Genomic DNA, 25,168 nt, shown 5'->3' on the forward strand with positions numbered 1-25,168 from the left:
GCTCTCTCTCTTAACAGCGTATTCTTAAGATCTACCTATGTTGCCAATCATATTTCTAATATTTCTAATGCATTGTTTCTTTTTCTTTTTTTTTTAAGGTTTTATTTATTTATTTGACAGAGAAAGACACAGTGAGAGAGGGAACATCAGCAGGAGTACTGGGAGAGAGAGAAGCAGGCTTCCTGCTAAGCAAGGAGCCCAATGGGGGGATCAATCCCAGAACCCTGGGATCATGACCTGAGCCGAAGGCAGACGCTTAATGACTGAGTCACCCTGGCGCTCCTCTAATGCTTTGTTTCTAACTGCTTTTTATTGGTCTATTTCTATGCACTCTTTGCTCATTGAATCCTCTAGTATTGGACATTACTGCTGCTTCCAGTTCTCACAAATGATGCCATAATGAATATACTCCTATATATTGTTGAGTATCCTTTAGATTTGATTGATGGGAAACAGGGGAAGGGAAAGGGGTGGGCTAGGTGGCCCATGTTTTCTTTAAGCAATGAGGAATACTGAATTATCCATGAGAAATGGAGATACGATATCACAAGTCCTAGTTTAGTGTTTCAAACGTTTAGATGTTTTTCTGAGTTCCTTAGTGCTTTACTAAGACTTTAATGAGAGACTGAAATAATATTCTGGAACTTAGAGTATGATCTTCAGTGATCTTCCCTCCTCAACGTTATTTTCTTCATTGAGCTGGTCAGTTCGTTTCTCCATATTGTTCATTAATTACCTGGACAAAGCAAATCAAATGTTCTAAGAAATCTTATTAGTCATAGGGTTGAGTGAAGTTTCTAAAATGTTTTGCTATTTTAATGTTTGCAAAACCTGATGGTTTCCAATTGCCCAACATCAGATCCTGAGTCACCAGGAAAGGGATAGGAACCTTAATAGGGATCCCTTGTATTTATATAGTGTTTGTAATTTAGAGTGCTATTCATAAACATAAACCATCTATTGAATCCTACAACAACCCTGTGAGATAGGTGGGGGTAGAATTACTGTAGCAGGTGCAAGTAGCTTCAATGGTAGATGAAGAAATGGAGGTTCAAAGCAATTAAGTTGTCCAAAATCACTTAGAGATGTAAGTGACATTGCTAGAAGCAGAGTGAGGGTCTTCTGAGGCTCCACCCAGCTTGCTTTCTTTTCTTTTCTTTCTTTCTTTCTTTCTTTCTTTCTTTCTTTCTTTCTTTCTTTCTTTCTTTCTTTCTTTCTTTCTTTCAGATTTATTTATTTGAGAGAGAGCGTGCAAAAGAGCACGAGTGGGGGGGAGGGGCAGAGGGAGAAGACGACTCCCTGCTGAGCAGGGAGCCCAGCTCTGGGCTCAATCCCAAGACCCGGGATCGTGACCTGAGCCGAAGGCAGATGCTTAACCGTCGGAGCCACCCAGGTGCCCCCCAGTCCAGCGTTTCTGCAACATCTCTCTAATGCTCAGAGAAACGACCTACAATAGGTTCAGAGTTATCCCCTGAGCTGGACTTTGTAGAGTACCCGTCCTTTTCAATTATTTTGTGATGTTAATAAGAAGGCTCTAGCTGCATACCCTCTGTTTATCCCATTAGTTGAACACCTGTTCATAAAAACAACTGGGTAAAAAAATAAGGCCTATATAACTGAGTCTCATGGCAACAAGCAGCGTGCACGGTTGGACTTTGGCATAATTTAGAGCGCTACAAAGTACCAGGTGCATGTCATTTTATTCATTACCTAATTACAGTCATAAAATAATAATGGTGGTTGGACCATAAAAAATAATAATTGATTCAAGTATATTCACGTAGAGATAATTGCATTCTTCAAAGAGTCTTTTCTAGACATTTCAAAATACACAAACAACCTGAGGAAGTTATGCCTGCTTGCATTAGGTTACAACAGCCTACAAACAGGCAGCCTAACCATCTACCCGTCAAACACATGCAATACCAGGAAAGTTCCTAACTACTGCCCCTTACTATGCAATTAGGGCTCAGGCAAAAATATCGTAGAACCCAGTATACATTTTTTAAAAATAAATGATGAAATGTTCCCAGAATGACAAATGAACAGCCTTTTTCAGAGTCAGTCACTGGGAATACGAAACTCTTCAGGAAAAAAACTCTAATTTTTTTTGACATTCTAAAGTAAGTAAATGGCTACAGAGCAATATGGCAATTCTACTTGACTCTCAGTTATCTGTGTGTGGCTTCACTGGATTAGATTTTTAAAACACCAGACTGACTTCTATCATCAGTGTTTAAGTTTTTGAGCTCCCCTCCTCTTTTAAGAAAGAAACCTATTTCTCTCTACCCTGCAGCCTATTGATCTAATTAATTTATGTAATGTTCTCCTAAGTCAAACAGAATTAGGAAGCTAAGTGGGTTACCCAAAATGAATAACTTCAAACATAGAAAGGATATTTATAGGGGCGCCTGAGTGGCTCAGTCGGTTAAGCGCCTGACTCTTGATTTTGGCTCAGGTCATGATCTCAGGGTCATGGGATTAAGCCTGGAGTTGGGCTCCTCAATCAGCTGGAGATTCTCTTTCCCTCTTCCTCTGCACCCCCCCCACCTCTCTTTCTCTCTCTCTCTAAAATAAATAAATAAATCTTTTTTAAAAAGGATATTTATAACCTGCCACTTTGACTTACTTGTGCCATTTTTCCTCTCCACAAACTATTTAGGAAGTTGGTTTTGTTATTTGCTTCTAGCTTTAATAGTGCAAATTTCTCTTTATGTTTAATGGTTTTCTTTAGAAAATATTGAGATTTTCCCCCTCATAGCAGAAATCTATTTGTCTGATTTCTAGGTGTATTAGGGCATGAGACATTTTCAAAGAGATTCAATAATTTGATTTACTTCACAAGTCTCCCCCCTCCTGGATTATCTGGTTTGAAAAGCCCTGAGCACATGGCTATGCCGGTGGAAATCTCTAGCACAGGCTGTTTTTTGTTCCTTTGTTTATATTTGACCACAGGACCAAACTCTGTTTGAGATGTAATGAATATTCACACTTACTAAGCATTCGCAGAACCATACTAACAATACCCAAAGCAGGCAGGGGCCCAAGCATACTCACCCCATCAGACAAATTTCTATCCTACCTATTCAAAGTGAATAACAATGAAAGGTCAGGAAATGTGAAGCTAGTGTATTCTCTGATCTGTAACCACAAAGCTGCAAGCATATGATTTCTCAAGAGCAAAAAGCAGCCCCCTGTTCACTACCATGGTTAGGAGTATGTGTTTCTGTCCTCTAAGATTCCAACAGAATGGCGTCTTGCTAGTCTGTAACAGCAGTATGGATACCTAAACTCAACAGGAATATTTTTACTATCCCACACCTAAGTGAGAAATTGTATGTTTTACGTATAATAAGGGGACCAGATATCCAGGTTTGCCTGGGGCGCTTCTGCTGTATGCTGCTCTCTTGGTGTAATCACAGCACCCCCTTTACACATAGACGTTCCAGGTTAGATGGCTAAGTATTTGGTCACGTTAATTTAACAGATAGGCTGGATATTAAAAAGCACCTTGGTTCAAAATGTTTCATGGGCTCTTTAGTAGTCCTTTGAAGTAGAAACTGGGCACATGGTGTTCAGCATACCAGGGACAGAGCCTGGAGTAGGCCATTGTATTCCCCTTTGTCAGGTCAGTGACATTAGTACATTGTTGTTGGAGGATAGCACGATCATATAAACCCATGCTGATCGTTAGAATTGTAGAGGAGAAGGGATCTCAGGGGTCATCTGGCCCACACCTTCACTTTTCTGGATGAATAAATTATTACACACTTCTAGAAACGTGAATGTCATTTTATAGCTTTCTAAGTTGTTTCCTGAGCAGAATCTCACTGGATCACATTTGAAGTAGGCAAGGAAGCAAGTTTTTAGCCACATTTTATAGAGAAGAGAACTAAGTTTCAAATAAGTTAAAACAAACAAACAAAAATCAAAGACCTCAGCCAAGGTCATGTGATTATTAAGTAGAGGAGCTAAAATTGAGATGCAGGTCTGACTCTTTGCCTGGTGCTCTTTGCAATATCCCATACTAGTTTAATATTTTCACTCATTAATGAGGATTTAAAATATATCCCCTCCATATAATCCAATAAAGATATACAACACTCCCTCTGTAACTAATGCTGTACACTCAAAATAATTTTATCTCTGCTTCTTTCTCTTCCCACCTGCAGAGCTCTGGCCGGCAACTGAACTGTTCTGGCCTGACAGCACCTCTTGGTGGCTGGCCCAGGAAATGCAAGGCCCAAAACCTTTCCTATCCCCTTCTTCCTTCTCCCTTGGGTAGAAGAATGAAGAGGAGAGGACTGCGCCAAGTAATCTGGCTTTTTCTTTGTCGTTCATTAATTATGTCTCAGACAACCTATTTCTCACATCAGCACTTCTCCGCATTCCCCTTCTCTCTCCTTACCCCTCTTTATTTCATCTCTGACCCGAATACAGCTCTAATGATTATGCCTTTATACAGTATGGGGAAGTCCTACTTCCTGAAGTGAAAATAAAGTTCAACCACCCCGCATCCAATATGTATTCACTGCACATCCCACAGTGTGTCAGGGACTGTTCCTGACTCTTGGGATACATCAGACTTGGGCTATAAACCTCTAGCCTCCTCCAAGTTCCCTGAACCCCCTTCAACATCTGCACCAGAACCTCATTTCTCTGAGCCACGGTTTAATTAAAATTGCTGTTTCTAAAGCATTTACCTTCAAAGTGAAATGATAGCTTATTAAATTTCTCTAGGATATTTCAACACAGGATGATTTTCTCCTTGTTTTTTTCTGTATCAAATGCGTAGCATTTTAGTTACACTCCCTCCTGTGGGTAAGCCTGAGGTTCTATCTACAATTTATAATGTTCTGTCTAGGGAATACTTTTTCTGAATTCGTAACAATCACTATAGAGATAGCCTTTTGGAAAAGCAACCTGAGCAACAGGCAGATCTCCGATGAGGAGATTATGGAAGTGGGATTGCCTTCTTTCGTTTGCCCATTTATTTCTAAGGAGGTTGACTATTTCCTCCACTTATTTCATAGCACAAAGAAGCCCAAGGTTTTATTATTGTCTTTAACCATTTCCCCCATGTTTCTACATACAAAGTTTCAACTTAGAGTATGAGTTGTGCTACCAGTGGAAAGAACTCAGTGTGTGCACAAAGAATTCTAGGTCCAGGGTTAATTAATGATTAATTCACTGCTGGAAGTCCTTCAGAGACACCCTCCAGCCAACAACTTTCCGTATCTTGCTATTTTCTGTAAGTAGCTGTAGGAAGTCTAGACCACTGAAGGACTTGTTTCAAAAGAGTTTCAGGAGATTCTTCAATCAATTCAACGAAACTCTAAATCTAGGGATTAAGTAGCAGCCATAGTCACTGAGATCCAGCTGGTCTGGTTGAAGCCAACCTTTCTGTTCCATTCTGTCAGATGTTGACACCTTTTCTTATTTGTCCACTATTTTATTCACATAATGTCATCTTTCAATTATGTTCGTACCAATTAAAGAAGAGCATGTGGGGAAAAGAAAGCCAGCCCGGCTGGTGGTGCTGGTAGTATTAACTGAAATTACTAGCTAATCCATTTAACTGGGTCAGAGCCATGTCTGATCACCATGTTTCTGTTTTAAAACATGCCACAGGGAGGGAGACATTGCTGCCAGACTGGCTCCGCCCCACAGTGGAGCTGGCATAGACGCAGGACACTGCCTTACTTTTGTCCCGGGCGGCACCACCTGGCTTTACTTCTTCTCTTTCCACAACCACCCTTCAAGGCTCTTCTGTCTACATGGCTACTTCATGAAAAGAGGAAATCTAGTGTAGTGGCTAAGAATATGGATGCAGAAACTAGACTTTCTGGATTTGAATCCCTGCTCTACCACTCACTAGGTTTGTGTTTTGGGGACAGTTATATACATATTCTGGGGAAAAGTATATAAGTTTCCATTTACATCAGTTACTACATGTACAAAATGGAGACAAGAAGAGTGCCTGTCCCGTAATGCTGCTTCCTCTGATGGTTACATGAGTTAACTCGTTTAAGACGAATGACTGTGCCAGGCACAGAGTAATTGCTCAATAAGTATGCTGTTATTGTTCTAGTAGGGATGAGCTTTCTGTGTGCAATTCAAAAATACGAATCAGCTCTGTGCTGTTTCAGGCAGTGAGCACTAAAAGATATTAGAAGGCTGGAAAGTTATTTTTTCCAATGTAATGTTTTGGTTTTGAACTTGGTCAGTCCTCGTTGTTGAAAACACAGAGCAGTGTCTTTCCAACTTATGTCCTAAATCAAGTCACGCCAGATGCCATTGGTTACGTTCAGTTCAGCAGGCAAATAATGAGCACCTATGAAGTGCCAGATACTCCTAATGAACGCTGGCGAGATGTAAATGTGTAAGACCCTCCCCCACAGAAGAGCAGGTAATTTAGTGGGGAAGACAGGCCCAGGAACAATTATTGTAAAACAATTTCAATCTGGTCATTATTCTCAGAGGCCAAGACAGCCTAGAAAAATCTACTCACCAACTCATAGAGTATTTGTTCCTGCTTATTTTTAACTCCTCACTACTCATCTTCTGCCCTATTAATGCTTCCTCATTAATAGATGAAAGGATAAATTGAGACATGCCCATGAGAAATGAGAAAAAAAAAACCCAACAACTAAATTCAAATCAACACACAGTGTAGAAATGCTAATGAGAAACCCACTAAAGATAGACCATCCTCATCCCCACCAATCCCCATCTCGTTCATTGAGAAATTTCATCCCAGGGATATGTCTTATGACGAAGCAATACAGACAGCATTTGATTTTTTTTTTTAAAAGTTCTGATTTCAACCCTCATACTTTACCATTTCAGAAAAAAAAATTTTTTTTAAAGAAATTGCAGCCCAGAGAGACTGAAACTATAACCCGTTCTTACCAGTTTGCCACCTAGGAGATGCCCCACTGAATGCTTAGCTCATGGTCACTGAAAGAACAATAATATCTTCCATAAGCAAGCACTTTACAGTTTAGAAATACTTCCCAACAATAATATCATATGAACTTTACAACAAAGCTGTGAGTTAGGTGAAGGTGTGTGTTGTATCCCGTCTTCACATGAGAAAAAGGGACGCTTGGCAAAGTGATGCTTTCTGTTTTATTTTTGTTTTGTTTTTAAGTAGGCTCCATGCCCAGCATGGAACCCAACTCGGGGGTTGAACTCACAACCCTGAGATCAAGGGCTGAGCTGAGCTCAGGAGTCGGACACTTAACCGACTGAGTCACCCAGGTGCCCCCAAAGTGATGTCTTGAACGAACAGTACTTGGGGCATCTCATTGTTTGTACTCAGGACTATATTAACTCAAATTTCATTTTGCTCTTAATTCTGCTGGGTTTCCTGGAATAGAGGGGCGTCGAAGGCAAGAGGAAAGCAAATTTAAAGAGGAATGCTTGGGAAGTAGTACACTGAATTAGCAACTCCACGCGGCACATGTAACAGTGCACACTGGATACGCAGAACTTAAAAGAAGGCAGCACTTCGTATTTTTAAGCCTTGGATTTCCAACTGCCAAGAGAGATGTGATCCCACAGCAGGGCTGAAGCATTGAAAACCAACCTGATGACACCTGTGCCTGACAAAACCCTGGGGCACTGGTGGCCAGCTGGAATGGCTGGTATTCAAGGACGGGCTGGCATCTCAGCCTTCCCACCTTGTTGAGTCAAGTGCAGCATGTTCTGGTAGGACAGGTGCTTGTCCTTGTGAACTGGCAGGTGGTTCTGCATGCACCTGAAGTTGTTACACTGAGTCCAAAATTAAGAGCTCAGATCTTACTGGACAAACTTGAACAAATCTTCCCAGTTTATCCCAATTTATCTCAAACAGCGGAGTCAGAACAAAACTTGAGAGGGGCAACTCCATTATCCCTGTGACCTTGGTGTCAAGCAGACACCAGGCTTTCCCAGGAGACATGGGGAGGTCTGCAAGAAGACTGAAGTAGCAGCTAAGGGAATGAAGCTGGAGAGACCAGCAGGTCAGCACACTGGGAGAGACTGGCTGCCACCAGCACCAGCTCGTCATTAAAATAATGGACGACTCCAATTAGAGCTCAACGATCCAAACAGGTGATTCAGTGATATCTTAGACTCTCTGACAACAGCAGAGCATAAGGAGAATATATGTATTTTTTAAAGATTTTATGTATTTGAGAGAGAGAGAAAGAGAATGAATGAGCATAAGCAAGCGGGGGGAGAAGCAGAGGGAGAGGGACAAGCAGACTCCAACGCTGAGTATGGAGCCTGATGCAGGGCTTGATCTCATGACCCTGAGATCATGACCTGAGCCCAAATCAAGAGTCAGGTGCTTAACTGGCTGAGCCACCCAGGCACCCTGAGGAGAATATATTTTAAAGGTATAAGTCAATCTTATTGCTCAAGATACCAAAAACTGCCTTTACTGCTAAAGCCAGAATAAAAGGCAGGATTCTGAGCCTTCCTCTGATGCTAAAGGACTAATAGCAACCTGCTTTTGATCTGGAATTCAGGGCCGCGTGCTCATGGTATCGCGGTCCAAACACTTGAGCGCATTGTTTGGTTTTACGTGTTTATACCCTGTTTTTAAACCCACAGCCCAAGAGTCTCTTCTACACTTCCTGTCTATCCCTACATCCTTTCTTCTTCTTTTACTCAGTCATCTTAAATCCATACCTGTTCTTTTCATTCGGAGACTTTGATATTCACTTTGTGGGGGGGGTGAAGGGGTGGATAATTGATATGGTTAACATGTTGTTATTTTAACTTTTTTTTTTTTGAGTGCAGAATCAAGTCCTGACTTCCAGGAACTCTGTAAAAGGGAAAATAGGAACATTTTTAGCATCAGACAGACAGAAGATCTACTATAATTGGTTTTCCATACATCTTTTGTATTGTTTTTGGTAACCCATGGAAAGAACAAGCTAGCCTAGAGACAGACTCTAAACTCTCAAAAAATACCTCAAATCTCCTGCTGGGCTGGAACAGGAAATACTTTTATACAGTAAATAGTAAACATATGGAAGCTTTTGGGCCCAAGAACTTACGCAAGCTGAATACATAAATAGCTGAAAGAGGTTTAGGTATTACTCATGGATGAAAAGAATACGTAACAATTTTGGCAAAAAGTAAAGTTTGACAGTATTGATGAGGATGTGGAGCAAAGGAAATTATACACTCTTTGTATGGTTTTGTTCAACAACTTCGGAAAAGAAGTTGATATTATGTTGTAAAGTTAAAAGCCACATATCTTGGGGCACCTGGGTGACTCAGTCCCTTAAGCGGCTGACTCTTGATTTCGGCTCAGGTCATGATGTCATGGTTTGAGATCGAGCCCCAGGTAGGATTCCCTGCTCAGCAGGGATTCTGCTTGAGATTCTCTTTCTCCCTCTGCCCCTTTACCCGCTCACACTCTGTCTATAAAATAAATCTTAAAAAAAAAAAAAGGCCACATATCTTATGACCTGTTCCACTTGTGTATACCCTAGAGAAACCCTCCTCGATGCACTTCAGAAGGCATATGGAAAAATGTTCCCGAGGGCCTGGGTGGCTCAGTCAGTTAAGCACCTGCCTTCTGCTCAGGTCATGATCCCAGGGTCCTGGGATGGAGTCCTGAGGTGGGCTCCCTGCTCAGCGAGGAGTCTGCTTCTCCCTCTCCCTCTGCCCCTGTTCGTGCTCTCTCTCTCTCAAATAAACCTAAAAAAAAAAAAAAAAAAAANTCCAGGAGGCAATGTTCATAATAGCAAAACATGGAAAACAATCCAAATATCCACCAACAGGAAAAGACATAAATAAATTATAATATATTCACAAAATGGAAACAGCACTGAATATGAATGAACTTCTCTACATGCAGAAATATGGATGAATCTTGGAAACATGTCGATGGGAAAAAAAGCAATTACAGAATAATTACATATAATACTATAGTTATACAACTCAAAAATATACAAAGCTAAAATAATATGTTCTTTTAGGGGGGTGCCTGGGTGGCTCAGTCATTAAGTGTCTGCCTTCAGCTCAGGGAGTGATCCCAGGGTCCTGGGATTGAGCCCCACATCAGGCTCCCTGCTCCACTGGGAGCCTGCTTCTTCCTCTCCCACTCCCCCTGCTTGTGTTCCCTCTCTTGCTGGCTGTCTCTCTTTGTCAAATAAATAAACAAAATCTTTTAAAAAAAAAGTTCTTTTAGGGATCCGTACGTATGTGATAACTAATTTAAAAATCAAAGTCATGATTAATATGAAAGTCAGAATCCTGATTTCCTCTGGGAGCAAATAGGCCATAAGGGTGGGATTGGGAAGGAAATACAAGTAGCTTCCATAGTCCTGGTAATGATTTAATTTTTAAATTGGGTGGGGCTCACTAGTGTTAATTATTCTTCATAACTTACACGTATATTACAAATATCCTTTTAATACCTAATGATCTTTGAAAATGAAAGTGCCTACTTCCCTCATCTTCTAGGTAGACATGATAGAAAACAACCTCCATGTTTTCCCTGAAAATGTAATTTGGTCCCAATAATCAGATGAAATTCTGGGCAAGATGGATCACTGGTCTGATCAGGCATATCTTTTTAAGAAAAAATAAACTTCTTAATTTCAAAATAATAAATGCTCATTACAGAAAATGGAGAAAGCCATAAAAAATATAAAGAAAAAATTTACATCTGTAGTCCTATACTTTAGATATAATCACTGTTAACATTTTTTTTGTATTTTTCTTTAGTTTTTACATATGTAAAACTAGAATTGATAATAGCATTAAAACAGCATTTAAAATATATTTTTCTATTTCTATTTGGAATCCTGTTTCCCTGAAGACAGTAATGATGCTATATGTTTGTGGTGTATTCATAGTCTAATATTCAGTTTTAAGTTCTATATAAGTTGCCCATATAAATGATAACTTAAATTTTAGCAGTTTTCTCACTGGAAACTTTAAGAAATAGGAGAAGGACAATCATTTATCAAGTTTGCCAAATATTTTCCACTATAATTTTTGGCTTCTAAATTAATTACAGGTATTTGTATGAAGAAATGAATTTTTCTTTTGATGACCTGCTTTCTTACACTCTGATTTCAATATAAAAAATACATTTTTCTGGAAGATTTTTAAAGGGTTTTATATTATTTCTAAATTTTTGAAAGCAGGAGAAAATTAATTCATAATTTTATTTGTTTAAGATTATATCTATTTGTGTGAGAGAGACAGAGAGAGCACAAGCAGGGGGAGGAGCAGAGGGAAAGGCAGAGGAACAAGCAGATTCCCCGCTGAGCATGGAGCCCAAGGTGGGGCTCTATTCCAGGACTATGAGAATACGACTTGAGCCAAAGTCAGAACTCAACCGATTGAGCCACCTAGGTGCCCCAATAATTCAGAATTTTAGGCAATTTCCCCATTCCTGAACATACATACCAAAAGATTAATAACATGGTGTCTAATGTGTGTGTGTGTGTGTGTTTGTGTATTTTAAAAATTTCATTCCTTTAAGGGTGGCTGGGTGGCTCAGTTGGTTAAGTATTTGACTTTTGGTTTTGGCTCAGGTCATGATCTCAGGGTTGTGGGATCGAGCCATGCATCAGGCTCCATGCTCAGCAAGGAGTCTGCTTGGGATTCTCTCTCCTTCTCCCTCTGCCCCTGTCCCCAGTCTCTCTCTCTCTAAAATAAATAAAGAAAATCTCAAAGAAAAAAAAAAACCCAAAAACCTTTATTCCTTTAAAACCTCCTCAACCTACCATCTGTTCAATTGTTGAGATGATACACAGCATTAGAGGTAGAAGATATTTTAATGCATTTTTACAAGTATAAAGTATGAGAAGTTCTAAACATTTATCATTGATTTTAAAGACTAAATTACAAACTCTAGTAAGAGCTAAGATACTTTCTATATCCCTTCCACACTGGATTCCTAAAGTGGATTCTGACGTGGGGGGTAGTGTGGGGTGGCCTGGACATTTCTACAGGTGACTCTGAGGCCCTGCCAGGCATGACAGCTACTGCTCTAATCTTAAAGACAGTAACTGAACAAAAAACAACAACAAACATACATACAAGCAAAGCTCTCTTTTGAAAGCAGGCCTCCTGTCAGCCTGGAGAGGCAGGTCAATATTCCACCCCTATTGTCAATTTCTTTTTTTCTCTTTTTTTTAGATTTACTCATTTATTTAAGAGAGAGAGAAAGGGGGAAAGGGAGAGAGAGAATCCCAAGCAGACTCTGAGCTGAGTGTGGAACCAGATCCGAGGACCCTGAGATCATGACCGGAGGGGAAATCAAGAGTCAGACATTCAACCAACTGAGCCACCCAGGCGCCCCCTATTTGTCAATTCTGAGACACACTGACAGCTTGGGTGGTGCCCCTTGCGCCCTGTCCAGAGTAGTTCAGTAAGTGATGAATGAAAAGCCTCTACTTGTCTTGGGGATAAGGCAACACATTATTTCTCACTTAAGAAAACACAATGCCTCAGGAGCCCATTGCTTCCTGTGGTCCAGAGTGAAAGGAAATCTGGGCTAAAGAAACTTGGGAGATGGCCCTAAAAAATGATTCCACTGCTTTTTTCTCTTTTGGCCAGCTCACCATGGGGCTGTTTATGAGGACTGTCTACCACTAATAACCATTTGGTTTGATATTAGTGGCTTTCCAAAGAGGTCAGGTGGCTGGGAGAGGAAGATAGTAAATGTGAGCTCTTCGCAATCTCTGTGAGCTGGTTCAAACGGGGAAATACCTTTAAAATAACTATAGGGTTAGGGGACGAGGGCAAAACTGTCTAACCAGGTGTTGGGATTAATTTAGGAAAAAGCCAGCCGTTTTCATTTAACCTCTCGAAAAGGTTTATGCATTGTCTTCCCCTGACCACAGAAGAAAACACAACCACAGGACAAATTATTCTTTGAATGTTCCGTAAGTTATGAATATAACCACAGCAACAATAGAACTTGCGCTGAGATTAAAGTTTAAGAAGCTTTAAAATATTTTTAGTTCTTTTCATCTGAAAGTGTTTAGATTACCTTCAGAGAGGCTTTTCAACAGTTTCCTTACTGGAAAGAGTTGAGAAGTTTATAAGGCCAAGGTTACTAGGGCGATTTGGTTTTTAAATTTCCTTGAAAAGAGAGCGAAGGAGAGCAGAAATGAAGCAACAGCTGTGAACACTTATCAACCGAAGAGGGCTGAAAGAACAGAAACTGAGTTTTGTGGAGAGACAGCAGATAGATCTCACTCTAGAAGTCAGATCTTTCATCCTTCTGTCTAGAAATCAAGCTTCTTTATTTGGTGTACCTTGAAGAAGTACGTACGTTCAAATTGACCTCCCACAAGTCTCCTTAGCAGCCAAACGATTCCAATGGCCCTCAGCCAACTAACCGAAAGAGGACTTTAAAGTCAACCGGAAGCTACCCATGAAACCTCATACAAAGTCCTATAACAGGAAGCCACACAAATAGAAAAGAAAATGCACCTGATTAAATGTAAGGACAGAAGTAGCCCTTGAGTCATGTAATAGTAAGCATGTAGCAAAAGGAGATAAGTACATGCAGAACAGTCCTTGAATTTGAGTCTAGTTTAGAATGTATGCACTTGGTTAATATTTCTGAAGGACTGAGAGTTCTACAAAGCAAAAATTTTCACAGAAAAGAGGCAGCATAACTGTGTCCATGGAATTAGATGGAACATTTCCAAGAAATAAAATCAGAGGCAGTAGTGTCCCCTCTCCTCTATTCCTTAGACAAATGAGCAGTGGTGGGTGGTTCCAGCGGGCAGCTTTGGCTGAGGCTGGTAGCCTATGAGGACAGTTTATGCTCATTCAAAAGCCCCTGCCTTTAAACTGCTGTCCTCCTGATATTTTCTGCCAAACTAAAAACAGAATGGCCTGCTGAGAATGGTCTTACAGAGCACAGGACTGAAACCAAAGCTAAGGCTTTCCCTTCTAGGGTGCTGATCATTCACTGGGCCGCTGGGATAGTAAGTCTTCTGTGCCTCATTCTTCAGGGCTGTCCCAGGAGAGGACTGAAAACGTTAATCTCTAAGGTTCTTTCCAGCTCTGAACTTCTGGGTCAAAGAAAAGGGGAGATAGGTGAGGAGAGGAGGCGTTTCTGACCTGGCTCAAGCCTGTGAGCACTGTGACAGGAATCACTGGTACAGATTTTCAAATGGGGGAGGGGGCATAGAACTCACATAAAAACAGAGATTTCCTGATGACCTGACAAGTGCCTTGAGCCCAAGACTCTCTCACAGTAGAATGGCTTCTTGTCCTCCCTGAAAGCCTCTTCAAGTGACCCAGAGGAGAGGTAAAGACATTTAGTAGGGAGCACAGGAGGCCGGTCACAGTGGAAACGGTTGTTAACAGCACCAGGGACATTATGCAGGCGCGGCGCTGGAGTGTGGCTCCTTCCCAGGCACAAACCACATCAAATCGTACTCAGGGTCGTGCTGGATGATTTTGCAACTGTTTGTGTAAACAACAAACCAACCTGATTCCCACACTTGTGCTTCTCTTTTACTGTCAGCAAAGTCAAGTCCTGACCTGTCTGTGCCAAATCCTCCGCTAAGATCAAGACTGTAACTTCCTATACCTCAATACATCTTAAATTGCGGGAAGGGAGAGCAGGGGCGCACATCTGCCTTTTTTTTTTTTTAAACCCAGTTCAGAGGCTATTTAGATATGGAGAGGATGCAGCAGGAAGTCATGTTACTCAAAATCTGCTCGAGCGCTGTTTGGCTCCGAAGTAAGGAAATACCAGAGCCCTTGAAGCTGGTAATGAGATGGGCTCTCCGCCGTAGCTATGCAACAACGTCCAGACAACGCAGGGCAGCGACGAGCCGCGTTGACTGGAGCTTGTGGATTCTTGGCTTCAGAAAAATGGGGCGGCGGGACGGGAGGGTTGCACATTGCAGCGTGACTCACACAAGCCCTGCGGTGGACGTTTCTCCTGATGCTCCGTTCCCGGTCTTAGCAACTGCAGGAGTAACCGACATCCCCACCTCTGTAAGAGGGAGAGATGAAAAGTGCCGCCCCAGTTCCCCAACTTTCAGAAGTAACTTCCGTCCTTTGGGTCATTTCTCCGAAAGAGGGGTGGGGTGTACTGCCCTCCTTGGCTAGAAGCCACTTTAGAGGCCGAACGACGCGCGTACGGGTGAGGTGTGTCCCCACCCCCGCCACCGGTCGGGACTGTCCCAGGGCAGCCCCCTCTCCCGGGGGGAAGCTTTGAAGGCGATTTTTAAAAATCGCCGCCGCGCTTCCTCCGCTCCTTACTTAGAGCTTCGGGGCCAGAAGGGCGCGCCGCGTCATCTTCCTCCCGCCGCCGCCCCGGGCCCGGCCCCGGGGAAAGTTGCCGCGAGANCCCTCCCCGCCGCCGCGCTCACCGCCGCCGCCGCTTTCTTCCCCGCAGCCGCGCCGAAACCATGTCGACGGAGACCGCGAGCGGCCCCACCGAGGACCAGGTGGAGATCCTGGAGTACAACTTCAACAAGGTCAACAAGCACCCGGACCCCACCACGCTGTGCCTCATCGCGGCCGAGGCCGGCCTTTCCGAGGAGGAGACTCAGGTGAGCCCGGCACACGCCCGCCCACCCCACCCCTGCCAGCCGGGGCCGTCTCGCGCACGCGGGGTCCCCCTCGCCCTTCCCCTATCTTCCGTCGCGTCTGCCCGCACCGCGGGAGCCCCGACGCCACCGCATCCCAGCGTCCGGGCTCCGCGCGCCCCGTCTGCCCGTCCAGCCCCAGCCCGCGGTGGCTCCCCAGGAACCATTCAGAACCCTCCCGATCACCCTTCCTTCTCCGTACTTCGGTGCTCTCCCCTTAGCCGGGAGAAACGCGCCATCCTCCTTCTGGCTTGGGAGCTGCGTCCCTGGTCCATCTCTCGCCTCGCTTCCTCCTCCCCCCAGCTCAATTTCTACCCTGGGCTGTGTGCGAAACCTTTGCAAGAGGTACCTTGTGCGCTCTCTGAGCTCCCCCGCTCTCAAATCTATTCTAGAGCGACAGTGTCAGGGCTGGAAGGGACTTGAGCGATCAACGGTAAATTCAGCCCTCGGCTTGGCAAACGAGGAAACTGAGGCCAAGAGGGAGAGAGTCGCCAGGATAGCAAGGGTCTTTAAGCTTGCTCTTTGCACCATATCACGCTGAGGCTTCCCCTTAGCTGCAGAAGTAAGATAGTAGATAGCCAGGGAGATTTCACACTTTAAAAAATTCCCGGGCTCTAAGATGTAGTCTTTTTCTGGAGTTTTCCACGAAGGAAAGCATCTCAGGTTACAACTGAAGAGAGTGGAAGCAGATGCCCCCTTAAGTGCCCCGATTTATCTATTTTAAAAAGCTCCTATGTTATTCGGAATATTGTTTAGGGTAGAGAATGCAACACTGCGCATGATTATTAACCTCCAGGTGCAATGTTGGCTCCTTCAGCTGACTTTAAAAAAACAAAAAACAGAACAAAAAAACAAACAAAAAACCCTATCCAGAGTTTACTCCGACTCCTATTTTCCCCTTGGTCATGGAAAGACAATCAGTTATGCATGATAATACCACTTGGAACTTCCCTAGCATCTCTCCCACGGGAGCCCAAAGCACTTCCACACCTCTAGTCTCAGCTCTAAAGCAGAGAGCTTCCTATTTTTCCCATTTTATAGACCTGAACCTCTGGCACTTTGACCTCGCCTCACCTTGAACCATAGCGGATACCCCAGAACCAAGACCCTGGACCCCAAGTCTAAAGTTATTTTTACCATTTAAGCCAGATGCACTTTGGAGAATTTGTGCATAGAAAATCCTCTCATTCCTAGGTCAGATAGAAAGTCAAGCATATCTGTTTTTAGCAAAGGGAACAGCTGTCAGACTAACAAGAACCAGCACTTAATGGAAGGTGATTTCATGTGACCCAAGTCCAGCCATTCATGTTTCTTGGAACCCCCTGGGGAGGCAGGCTGCTGAAGCTTTATCACTTAAAATCCCACACTATATTTAGAAAAGAGGAGTGATCAGAGAGATAATAATAACTTGTCGTTTAAAAAGGCTGTGAGTTTATTGGCACAGTGCCAGCTAGGGGTCTAAGCTCCTCTGAGCCTCTGCTTCTCCCACGGTAAATCACCCTTCCCTGCAAGGCAGCATAATTATGCCGCCCTCTGTGATGGCTGATACTTGCCAGGTATTGTGCCGGGCACCCTCCAAGTAGTAAATCATTTGTCTGTCACAACAGGGCTATGCGGTAGGGAGCATTAGCCCGGTTGGACAGATAAGAGAACCAAGAAAGGTTGAATAACTGGCCCAGGGCCACAACTAGGAAGTAACAGAGCTAGGATTTGAACCCTGGCAGTCTGGTTCACAATCCAGACTCCTCTATCTACCTTGTTGTCTTCACAGAGAGAAAGAATGGGGACAACTAGGGGATGGAGCAGAGGACTGAAAATTCCATTTCTATTGTATTTCTTTCTGGGAAAAAAAATCCATGTATCACATGACAGGCATCCCAGCTATGTTCAATCTTTCCTTGAGTTTCACCTTCTATTAAAGAACTGAAATGAAATCAGGTGAGGGGCAGGAAGAAAGAAAGGGAGGCTGATTCTTTTTGTGGTTGGGGTCCACCAATTCAGACTTCTGACAGCAGGTTCACCTGCTCCCCCTCCCCGGGCAGCCTCTCTCCATTGCCCCTCTGTGACGGTCTTCAGGTGAACAAATGATAGATGAAACCCTGAAATGAGTGGGTGTAGGGGTGAGTCAGCCTCAGAGCAGGGCCCCTGGCTTCCTTTTCCTGCCACGGGGACAACACCTTCTTCCTCTCTGAGGCTGCCACAGCTCTGCTTGCCCCTCTGCCTTCCTGTGTGGACCCACAGAGAAGCATCAGAGACCCCAGAGCTCAGAGGGAGGCAACATTTAGCAAGTTCAGAGGAAGAGCCTTCCCCAGGGTGTCCATCCTCTGTCCCTCCTTACTTGGTTGGGTCCCATTTTCCAACTTCCCATCCTTTCCACCCTAACTCTTTCCCAGCTCACCCCACCCCCATGGGCACTGCTTGGTAAGAATGGTTTCTTCTTCAATCTTCTCAAGCAACATAGACCTATTTTAGAGAGGGGGAGGGGCAGAAGGACAGGGAGACAGAGAGAATCTTAAGCAGGCCCAGCAAGGAGCCTAGCGTGGGGCTCCATCTCACAACCTTGAGATCATGACCTGAGCTGAAATCAAGACGTGGATGCTTACCCTACTGAACCACCCTGGTACCCCCTCGAACAACATTTATAGTTTTTAAAGTGTCTTCTGGAGATGCCATGCCCAATGGTGAACTTTCAGGCATAAATAAAATTATTTTAAGTTTCGTAGGGTTGGCAGGGACTCTTTAAAGAACTCCATGAAGGCCAGGGTCTGCTGGCATATAAGCTGGGTCTGGAAGCTGCACATCCCCTGTTTCTATTCTTCATCTGTGTTGCCCCTTTCCACAGGGAGAGATCTCCAAAGCCAAAGTAATATTTTTGCTTATGCCTGATCCCTCACTCCAACACCACCTACCTCCTGAGTTGGGAGTCACATTCTTCCTTTTCCTAGAACAAATAATACTTTAGTAGAAGAAAAATAAGCACGAGATGCCCCTTTGAGATAATGAACTAGAGCTGATTCACAGTGCTGATATATGGCAGGGGCAAGAGGGACTAGAAGTGTGAACCATTCTCTGGGGCCTTTGATGACCTCTTTGTGACTGTCCCACTGTAGGACAGTGTTCTCTGCTATTGGGAGGACACCTGTAGGAACCAGGAGTGAGGTGAAGGGAGCTCTTTTTAAGTTGCATTTGCTGGGATCCTAGAATAGGTTTTTTTTCTCATGGCCATAATAAGATATCTCTTACATTTAAATGAGATAAACCTTACCGAATCCCAACCCCTGTGTCTTTTATTATTGTGAAGTCATGATAGAAGGGGCTGGGAAAGGTCTTTATCAGTCCCTGGAGAGGCTAGGGAGATCTGGCATTTTCTGCGATCACAAATTCAAGCCCAGGGTAGCTGGTGTCGGTTCTTAAGGAGGTTCCCAGTATCTTTATCTCTTCTTAATGCCCTGGGGCTATTCCCAGAACTCTGTGGTTTTAGTTGTTGGACATTTTATCAGTGGAATGAAGACCTCTAAAAGTCTCCCCCCTAAAAGAATAAAATGTTAGTTCCCAGAGAAAAGGACAGGAACAATGTTACTTTGCCACCACCCCTCCCCATCACAGTGTCTAATTATCATCTGTTCACTCAGAGTAAATAAATCTCCGTCAATGGGGTGAGGTAATGAGGGCATTCATTTATAAGCCAGTGAGGGACGAATGTCTTTCCCAGGGGATGACTGAAACAAGGAAGAGAAGAATAAAGCCAGGTGGAAAATTCGTATTGATGTGAGTGAGGTGGGAAAGATTCAGCTCTGGAGGGGATAAGAAGCCAGCAAGGTGTTTAATGGTTTTTGTTGGACAGCACCTGGTTTGCCAAAGTATTATATACATACCTGATTTAAAATAGACGTCTTTAGAAAATCGTTCGGCTTTTCTTGAGCCTCGTCCCATCCCCCAGCACTAGGGTTCACTTTGTTAGGCATTTGGATGCCAGCTCTCCAGTTCACAAATGTGGTCCTCGCTGAAGGTATTTTTGGTAACTGTACATTAATATTCATTACTAGTATAAAGTTATGGGTGGCTTTTCTGAATGAGGCCAGCTCAATCATTTTGTCTTAAATGAATCCTGACAGAAAATGAGACTTTCCTCCTCCAAGTTTTAATTAGTCAGTCTTTAAAACTTTGCCGTGTATTCAGCTCTAGTAACTGGAAATCCTATTGAATCAGACCTTGTAGCCTCGAAACCCCCATGGAGCTACTCATTAGTGAAACTGGAGCCATGCTGCTCTCACACCAGACTCCAGAGTTAACGAAACATACATGGATTACAGAAGAAAATGCACCTACTTTTAGCACTAGAATGAGTTTTGGTTAAAGCCACTGAAGTTGCCGCGAGCTCTCTTCTCCTTAAGGCCAGTGATCTCCAGGAGTAGAATGTGGCCCCTGGACAGCCACTATGCCAAATGGGTAGTCTGCTGTCCTTGGCTTTAGATTACTTGTCTCTGCTGCCACCTCAGAGTACGAGACAACCGACCTTGACAGCCATGTAAGTCGTTTCAACATGTAAACTCTGGTACGGTGATGGCGAGTTGCAAGTACAGTCCCGTGCTCTTCAGCCAGCTTAGCCTTGGTGTGGAGCCCTAAGTGGCCCTGTGGCCCCCCTCCCTTCTGACTCTACAGGCCTTGGTCCCTGGAAGCACTCCTTCCCTGTGGTTCTCCCCCTTTCTTCTGATCTTGGGCTTAGGCTGCACTGCTTTCAGCTGCCTAGATCTCTGCAGAGAGGAGACCTTCCCCAGCATGACCCCAGAGTCCACTCTCCTTGTCCCGAGGCTGAGTCTGCAGCTGGCCATACTAAGTCAGAGCCCTCGGGAGCCTTCTGCCTGTCTCCCTCAGCACATCCCAGGTCTGGTGTCCATCCCACAGCTGTGTTCTTTCTGCTGCTTTTCTGCCCCCTCATGTGCTTAGCTCTGGAATAGGTGAATTATAAAAACCCCAGAAGGGATCCGAAGCTTACCTCTTCATGTACAGTAGAGCTGACTAGCACGTGTTTAAGGGGCTTCCTCAAGTTCTCGTAGCCAATGATCACCATAGAGCTTCCAATTGGCAGGGCCCAGGACTGCAGAGTCCCCAGTGGTCACCTACCCAGGCAACTTGCCTGTTTGTCCCAATGTGACATGAAAATATCATCATTCCCAATGTTTGCCATGATGTGTGAAGGCTGGGAAACACAGGAGAATAAAGCCTAAGGTGTGACTTCCCACCGGGCCCTCTGACTCATGCTCTCCCGGGAGGCTCAGCGCCTGCTGCTTCTGTTTCCTCACTAGTCCCTCTTCGACATTGTTTTTTAAAAATCCCAGTTTCCTCCTGGCCAACCTGATCCACACCCCAGCCTATTTGCCAGCCTGGATCTCCTTGTCTCCTGTTTGCAGAATCCCCTACCCCTCGGTAGCATAGTAAAAGGCAGCCCCACAACATGGAAAACTGGCTGAGCCCTCACACAGTACCATGTCTAGAAGCATCCCATCTGGGGCCTTCCCTAAATCCAGGGTCTCTTTTGTGAGATGTGACTATTTGGGGCATAGATCTAGAAGATTCTGAGTAAGCTGGAAGGCCCACTCTTTCTTCTCTCACCATTCACCAGCCCTGCAGCAGGAGAGTTTGGGCTAGCCTACCCCATGGATCCCCAAGAAGGAGTGCCCTGAGGTTGTCCAGGGCTCAGTTTCCCATTCATTTTATTTAAGAAATATGTACTAAGCACTACTGATGACCCAAGGCCCTTGATGAGATCACCACACATTGGTGAGATATAGCAGCCATAGAGATTTATCTGGGACGTCAAGGAGGTGCTTCAGTTTCTTTCATTCATTCAACAAACACTGATTAATCTCTGTTAAGCCCTTGTGCTAGGAGTAAAGGATGCAATCGATGATAAGATGAATACAGTCTCTGCTTTCATGGATCTTATATTCTAGAAGGAAATGTAGACTAAAAGCAGTAATTATAGATATTAAAAGTTCTGTGAAGGTAACAAAGTATTAAAAACCCAAGAATGAGGAGATGGGTGGAGAACTTACTTTAGACAAAGTGGTTAGGGAAGGCTTCATTGAGAAAACTGAGACCTGAGACTGAGAGGGAGATCATCAGATAGAGAATGAAGATAGAACATGGTAAGCATAGGAAATAGCATGTGCAAAGGTCCTGGGGCAGGGAAGGTAAGTGTCCCAGTGAGAAAAACCATCCCCGTGGACACATTCCTTTCTGGTTGGGTCACAGAGGCTACCTTTTAGACAAGGAAGGGATGTTCCAATTTTCCAGTATGTGACAGGTAATTTTGCACATCTCCCTCCTCCAGAAATGGTTCAAGCAGCGTCTGGCCCAGTGGCGGCAGTCAGAAGGCCTACCCTCAGAGTGCAGATCCGTGACAGACTGAGGAGCTGGTGGGCACTGGCAACCGCCCTCCACGAAGACTGTCTGCCATTTCTCTCCTCGGCTTAACCAAGCGTTTTGGTTTTTCAGTGTAGTGCTGTGTGTTCCATTGTTAGCTGTCCTGCTATTTAACACAACGTTGTATTTTTTTAATGTATATAACCAGAAAAGTAAGTAACCCTAGGAAGCTATGTGTAGCTTCTGTGTAAAGCAGTGGCTTGGCTGGGAAGTGGTGGGGCTTGCATTTCCTTTTAAGTCTTGATAATAGATGGTGTGAAAATCATCTAAGTTTCCTTTTGACCATCACCTCCCAGTACCAGTTTATCGTTACCATCCATTTCAGAGTGGGCAAGGCCTCTGTTGAAAAGATAACATGACCAAGAGGGAAAACAGGGGAAACGTTTCCTTCTGATTCTACTTCCCTAAGTCGTTTTCCTTATGTTGCAGTTGTACACTGACACTGAGTGAGAATACAGAGGGAGATATGAGTCCAATTTCATAAAGCAGTTCCTTGGATTATTAGCTGCATTCACTTGGAAAGAACCCAGTTAGGTTGGGAGACAGAAACTCCAACTGGCAGAAAATCAAGTAAGAAAAAGATCCACAGAAGTCTTCAATTTACCTTATGTAAATGTATTTGTTAAATTTATTTTACTAAACAAAGTGAACTGCTTTTTGTCTCTGAAATGATATTCTAATAAAAACTTTTTTGTTGAAAATGCACTGAGTCTTCTGCAGATTTTTAACTGAATAATACGCGTATCAAAGAAAAACAGAATAGCTCCATCACAGGAAGCAGACCGACAAAGGAGCTGTNAAGAAAAACAGAATAGCTCCATCACAGGAGCAGACTGACAAAGGAGCTGTCATTTTTCAAGTCCTCGCTATTCAAAGTGTGGTCCAGGACTGGCGTCATCAGCATTAGCCACAAGCTTCTGCGAAAGACAGAATCTCAGACTCCAATCCAGACCATCTGAATCAGAATCTGCATTTTTAACAAGGTCCCCAAGTGCTGTCTATGCACACGCAAGTGTGAACAGCACTGTTCTCTCACAGACCCTACAGGGTATTTGCACCCATCTTCTATTATAGTACCTTAAATGTTTTAATGGTCTTATTAGTTAAAAGTGTGTTTGACTGGGGCACCTGGGTGGCTCAGTTAAGTGACCAACCCTTGGCTTTGGCTCAGGTCATGGTCTCACAGGTGTGAGATGGAGCCCAAGTCAGTCTCTGCACTCAGTGGGGAGTCTGCTTGAAGATTCTCCCTCTGCCCCTCCCACCCCCCAACCCCTCAAATAAATAAATAAATCTTTTCTTAAAAAGTGTGTTTCACTGCATGGAACAATAATTGGATCATAATGGAGTAACCAAATAGGTTTTTTGTTTCTTTATTTAATTGACTACTTGATACAGCATCAGGTAACTGTCTCTCGAATGTTGTCAAAGACCTATGGTCATTCTGTCTCCTGCTTTGCTATCTTAAACTTGTAGCTTTGTGTTCATGGATACAAGGTGGATGCTCAGCCATTGAGTCTGCATTTCAAGCAAAAAAAGGGGTGTGGGGAATGCCAGCAAAGTCTCTGACCTTTAAAAAAGGTTTCCTGGAGGCCCCCACCTGGCAACTGTCCCCTACATCTCAACGGCCGGAACTGAGTCCCGTGACTATTCCTAACTGCAAGGGAGCCTAGGAAAGTGAACATTTTTAATTGGGCATATGGCAGCCTTGAGCAAAATCGGGGTTCTGTTGGTAAGAAAGAAGGGAAGAGGGGTGCCTGGGTGGCTCAGTTGGTTAAGCCTCTCCTTCAGCTCAGGTCATGATCCCGGGGTCCTGGGATGAAGCCCCACGTCGGGCTCCCCACTCAGTGGGGAGTCTGCTTCCTCTCCCTCTATCCTTCCCCCACCCCTTACCCCCAGCTAGTGTGCTCTCTCTGGTACTCTTTCTCTCTCTCTAATAAATAAATAAAACTAAAAAAAAAAAAAAAAAGAAACAAGGGGAGGATGGATATTAGAAAGGCCACTAGCAGTGTCTGCCAACGCAGCCTGGAATGACACTTTTTTTTTAAAAGTCGTCTCCACACCCAGCATGGAGCTCAATGTGGGGCTTGAACTCTACCTCGAGAAAAGCACTCTGAGATCAAGACCAGAGTTGAGATCAAGAGTCCAACACTTAACTGACTGAGCCACCTCGGTGCCCCATCCCTGGTCTATATTTCTGAACTCTGACCTACAATGAAGGCACAATTTTTTTTTAGATCTTTAAAAAAAGAGTCCAGGATAAGAAACACTAACAGTTGTTCAGAATACAAATGTTTACAAGAACCCATTAAACATCCTTGGCAAGCTTCCTCTCCCTATACCTTAAAACATTTCTTCTGTAAACAACACACAGGGACCCAGGGTCTGGAAGCAGAACCCCGTCTGGCATGTGCCCCTGGAACCTAATTAGTGATGCCCTGAGCATCTCTCGGCACCCAGGGCTGGATGCTGACATCACTTTCTGGAGAGAAAGAAGGGCAAAGGTGGAGACGGGGCAGGAATGTGTGCGCATAGTAAATACCTGCATAGAGAGAACCTTTCAAAGCACTTTCATAGACACTAGCTAACAGGGAAGAAATAACTGTGCGCAAGGCAGATGCAGAGCACAGTGATTTACCGCGATCAAGGCCCGGGACAGCTGGTAAACCAGGTCAGAGCCCCACGTCAGACGTCTTCCTAGTGACCAGAGACACGTTTCAAGAACCATCCGTCCAGGATGAGAAGAGTTAACCAGTTGGGCGGAGAGAGGGCCTTGGGACCAAGAAGCACCGTTTGTGACAGGAGGATCACTTCCCATGCTCATCAGGTCCAAGAGTCAAGAGTCCTTGAATGGCACGCACTGGGAGAAAAGGCGATTGTGTCCTTTTAATTAATTAACTAGTTTGTTTAAACAAGTGCCAAGTTTTTTATTTACTCATTTCTTGAATTCGAAGGACTCCTTAAAGACGTCCTTGGCTTGAGGGTCTTAGCTGTCGTCCTAAACTACCACACAACCGCAACCCACCATTTTCCGGTTTTCCTTAACAGTCTGACAGAAGCCTAGCCTTTCCCCTAGTGTGGGGTTGTCATCAGCCCGGCACAAAGGGCTCCGCCAACCTGACACACGCAGGCTCATCACAGTCGGATGCCAGCACGCAAAGGTG

General features: G+C 44.0%; 1 protein-coding gene across 4 annotated transcripts in view; it reads left to right on the forward strand.

The window, feature by feature from the left end:
- The window catches only part of HOPX (HOP homeobox), a 29,309-nt gene extending 6,597 nt beyond the window's left edge, over nucleotides 1-22,712 (forward strand). The window contains exons 1-3 of one of the 4 annotated variants that reach the window (XM_019798446.2): nucleotides 14,848-14,985; nucleotides 15,389-15,545; nucleotides 21,916-22,712. In XM_019798446.2, coding sequence (XP_019654005.1) covers nucleotides 15,402-15,545; nucleotides 21,916-21,993 — 222 coding nt within the window. In that variant the 5' untranslated portion in view covers nucleotides 14,848-14,985; nucleotides 15,389-15,401 and the 3' untranslated portion in view covers nucleotides 21,994-22,712. The other 3 variants (XM_019798445.2, XM_011223491.3, XM_019798444.2) reach the window with 3 other exon arrangements.
- The last annotated feature ends 2,456 nt before the right edge of the window (nucleotides 22,713-25,168 follow it).

Source organism: Ailuropoda melanoleuca, chromosome 11, assembly GCF_002007445.2.
Source record: "Ailuropoda melanoleuca isolate Jingjing chromosome 11, ASM200744v2, whole genome shotgun sequence".
NCBI lineage: Eukaryota > Metazoa > Chordata > Mammalia > Carnivora > Ursidae > Ailuropoda > Ailuropoda melanoleuca.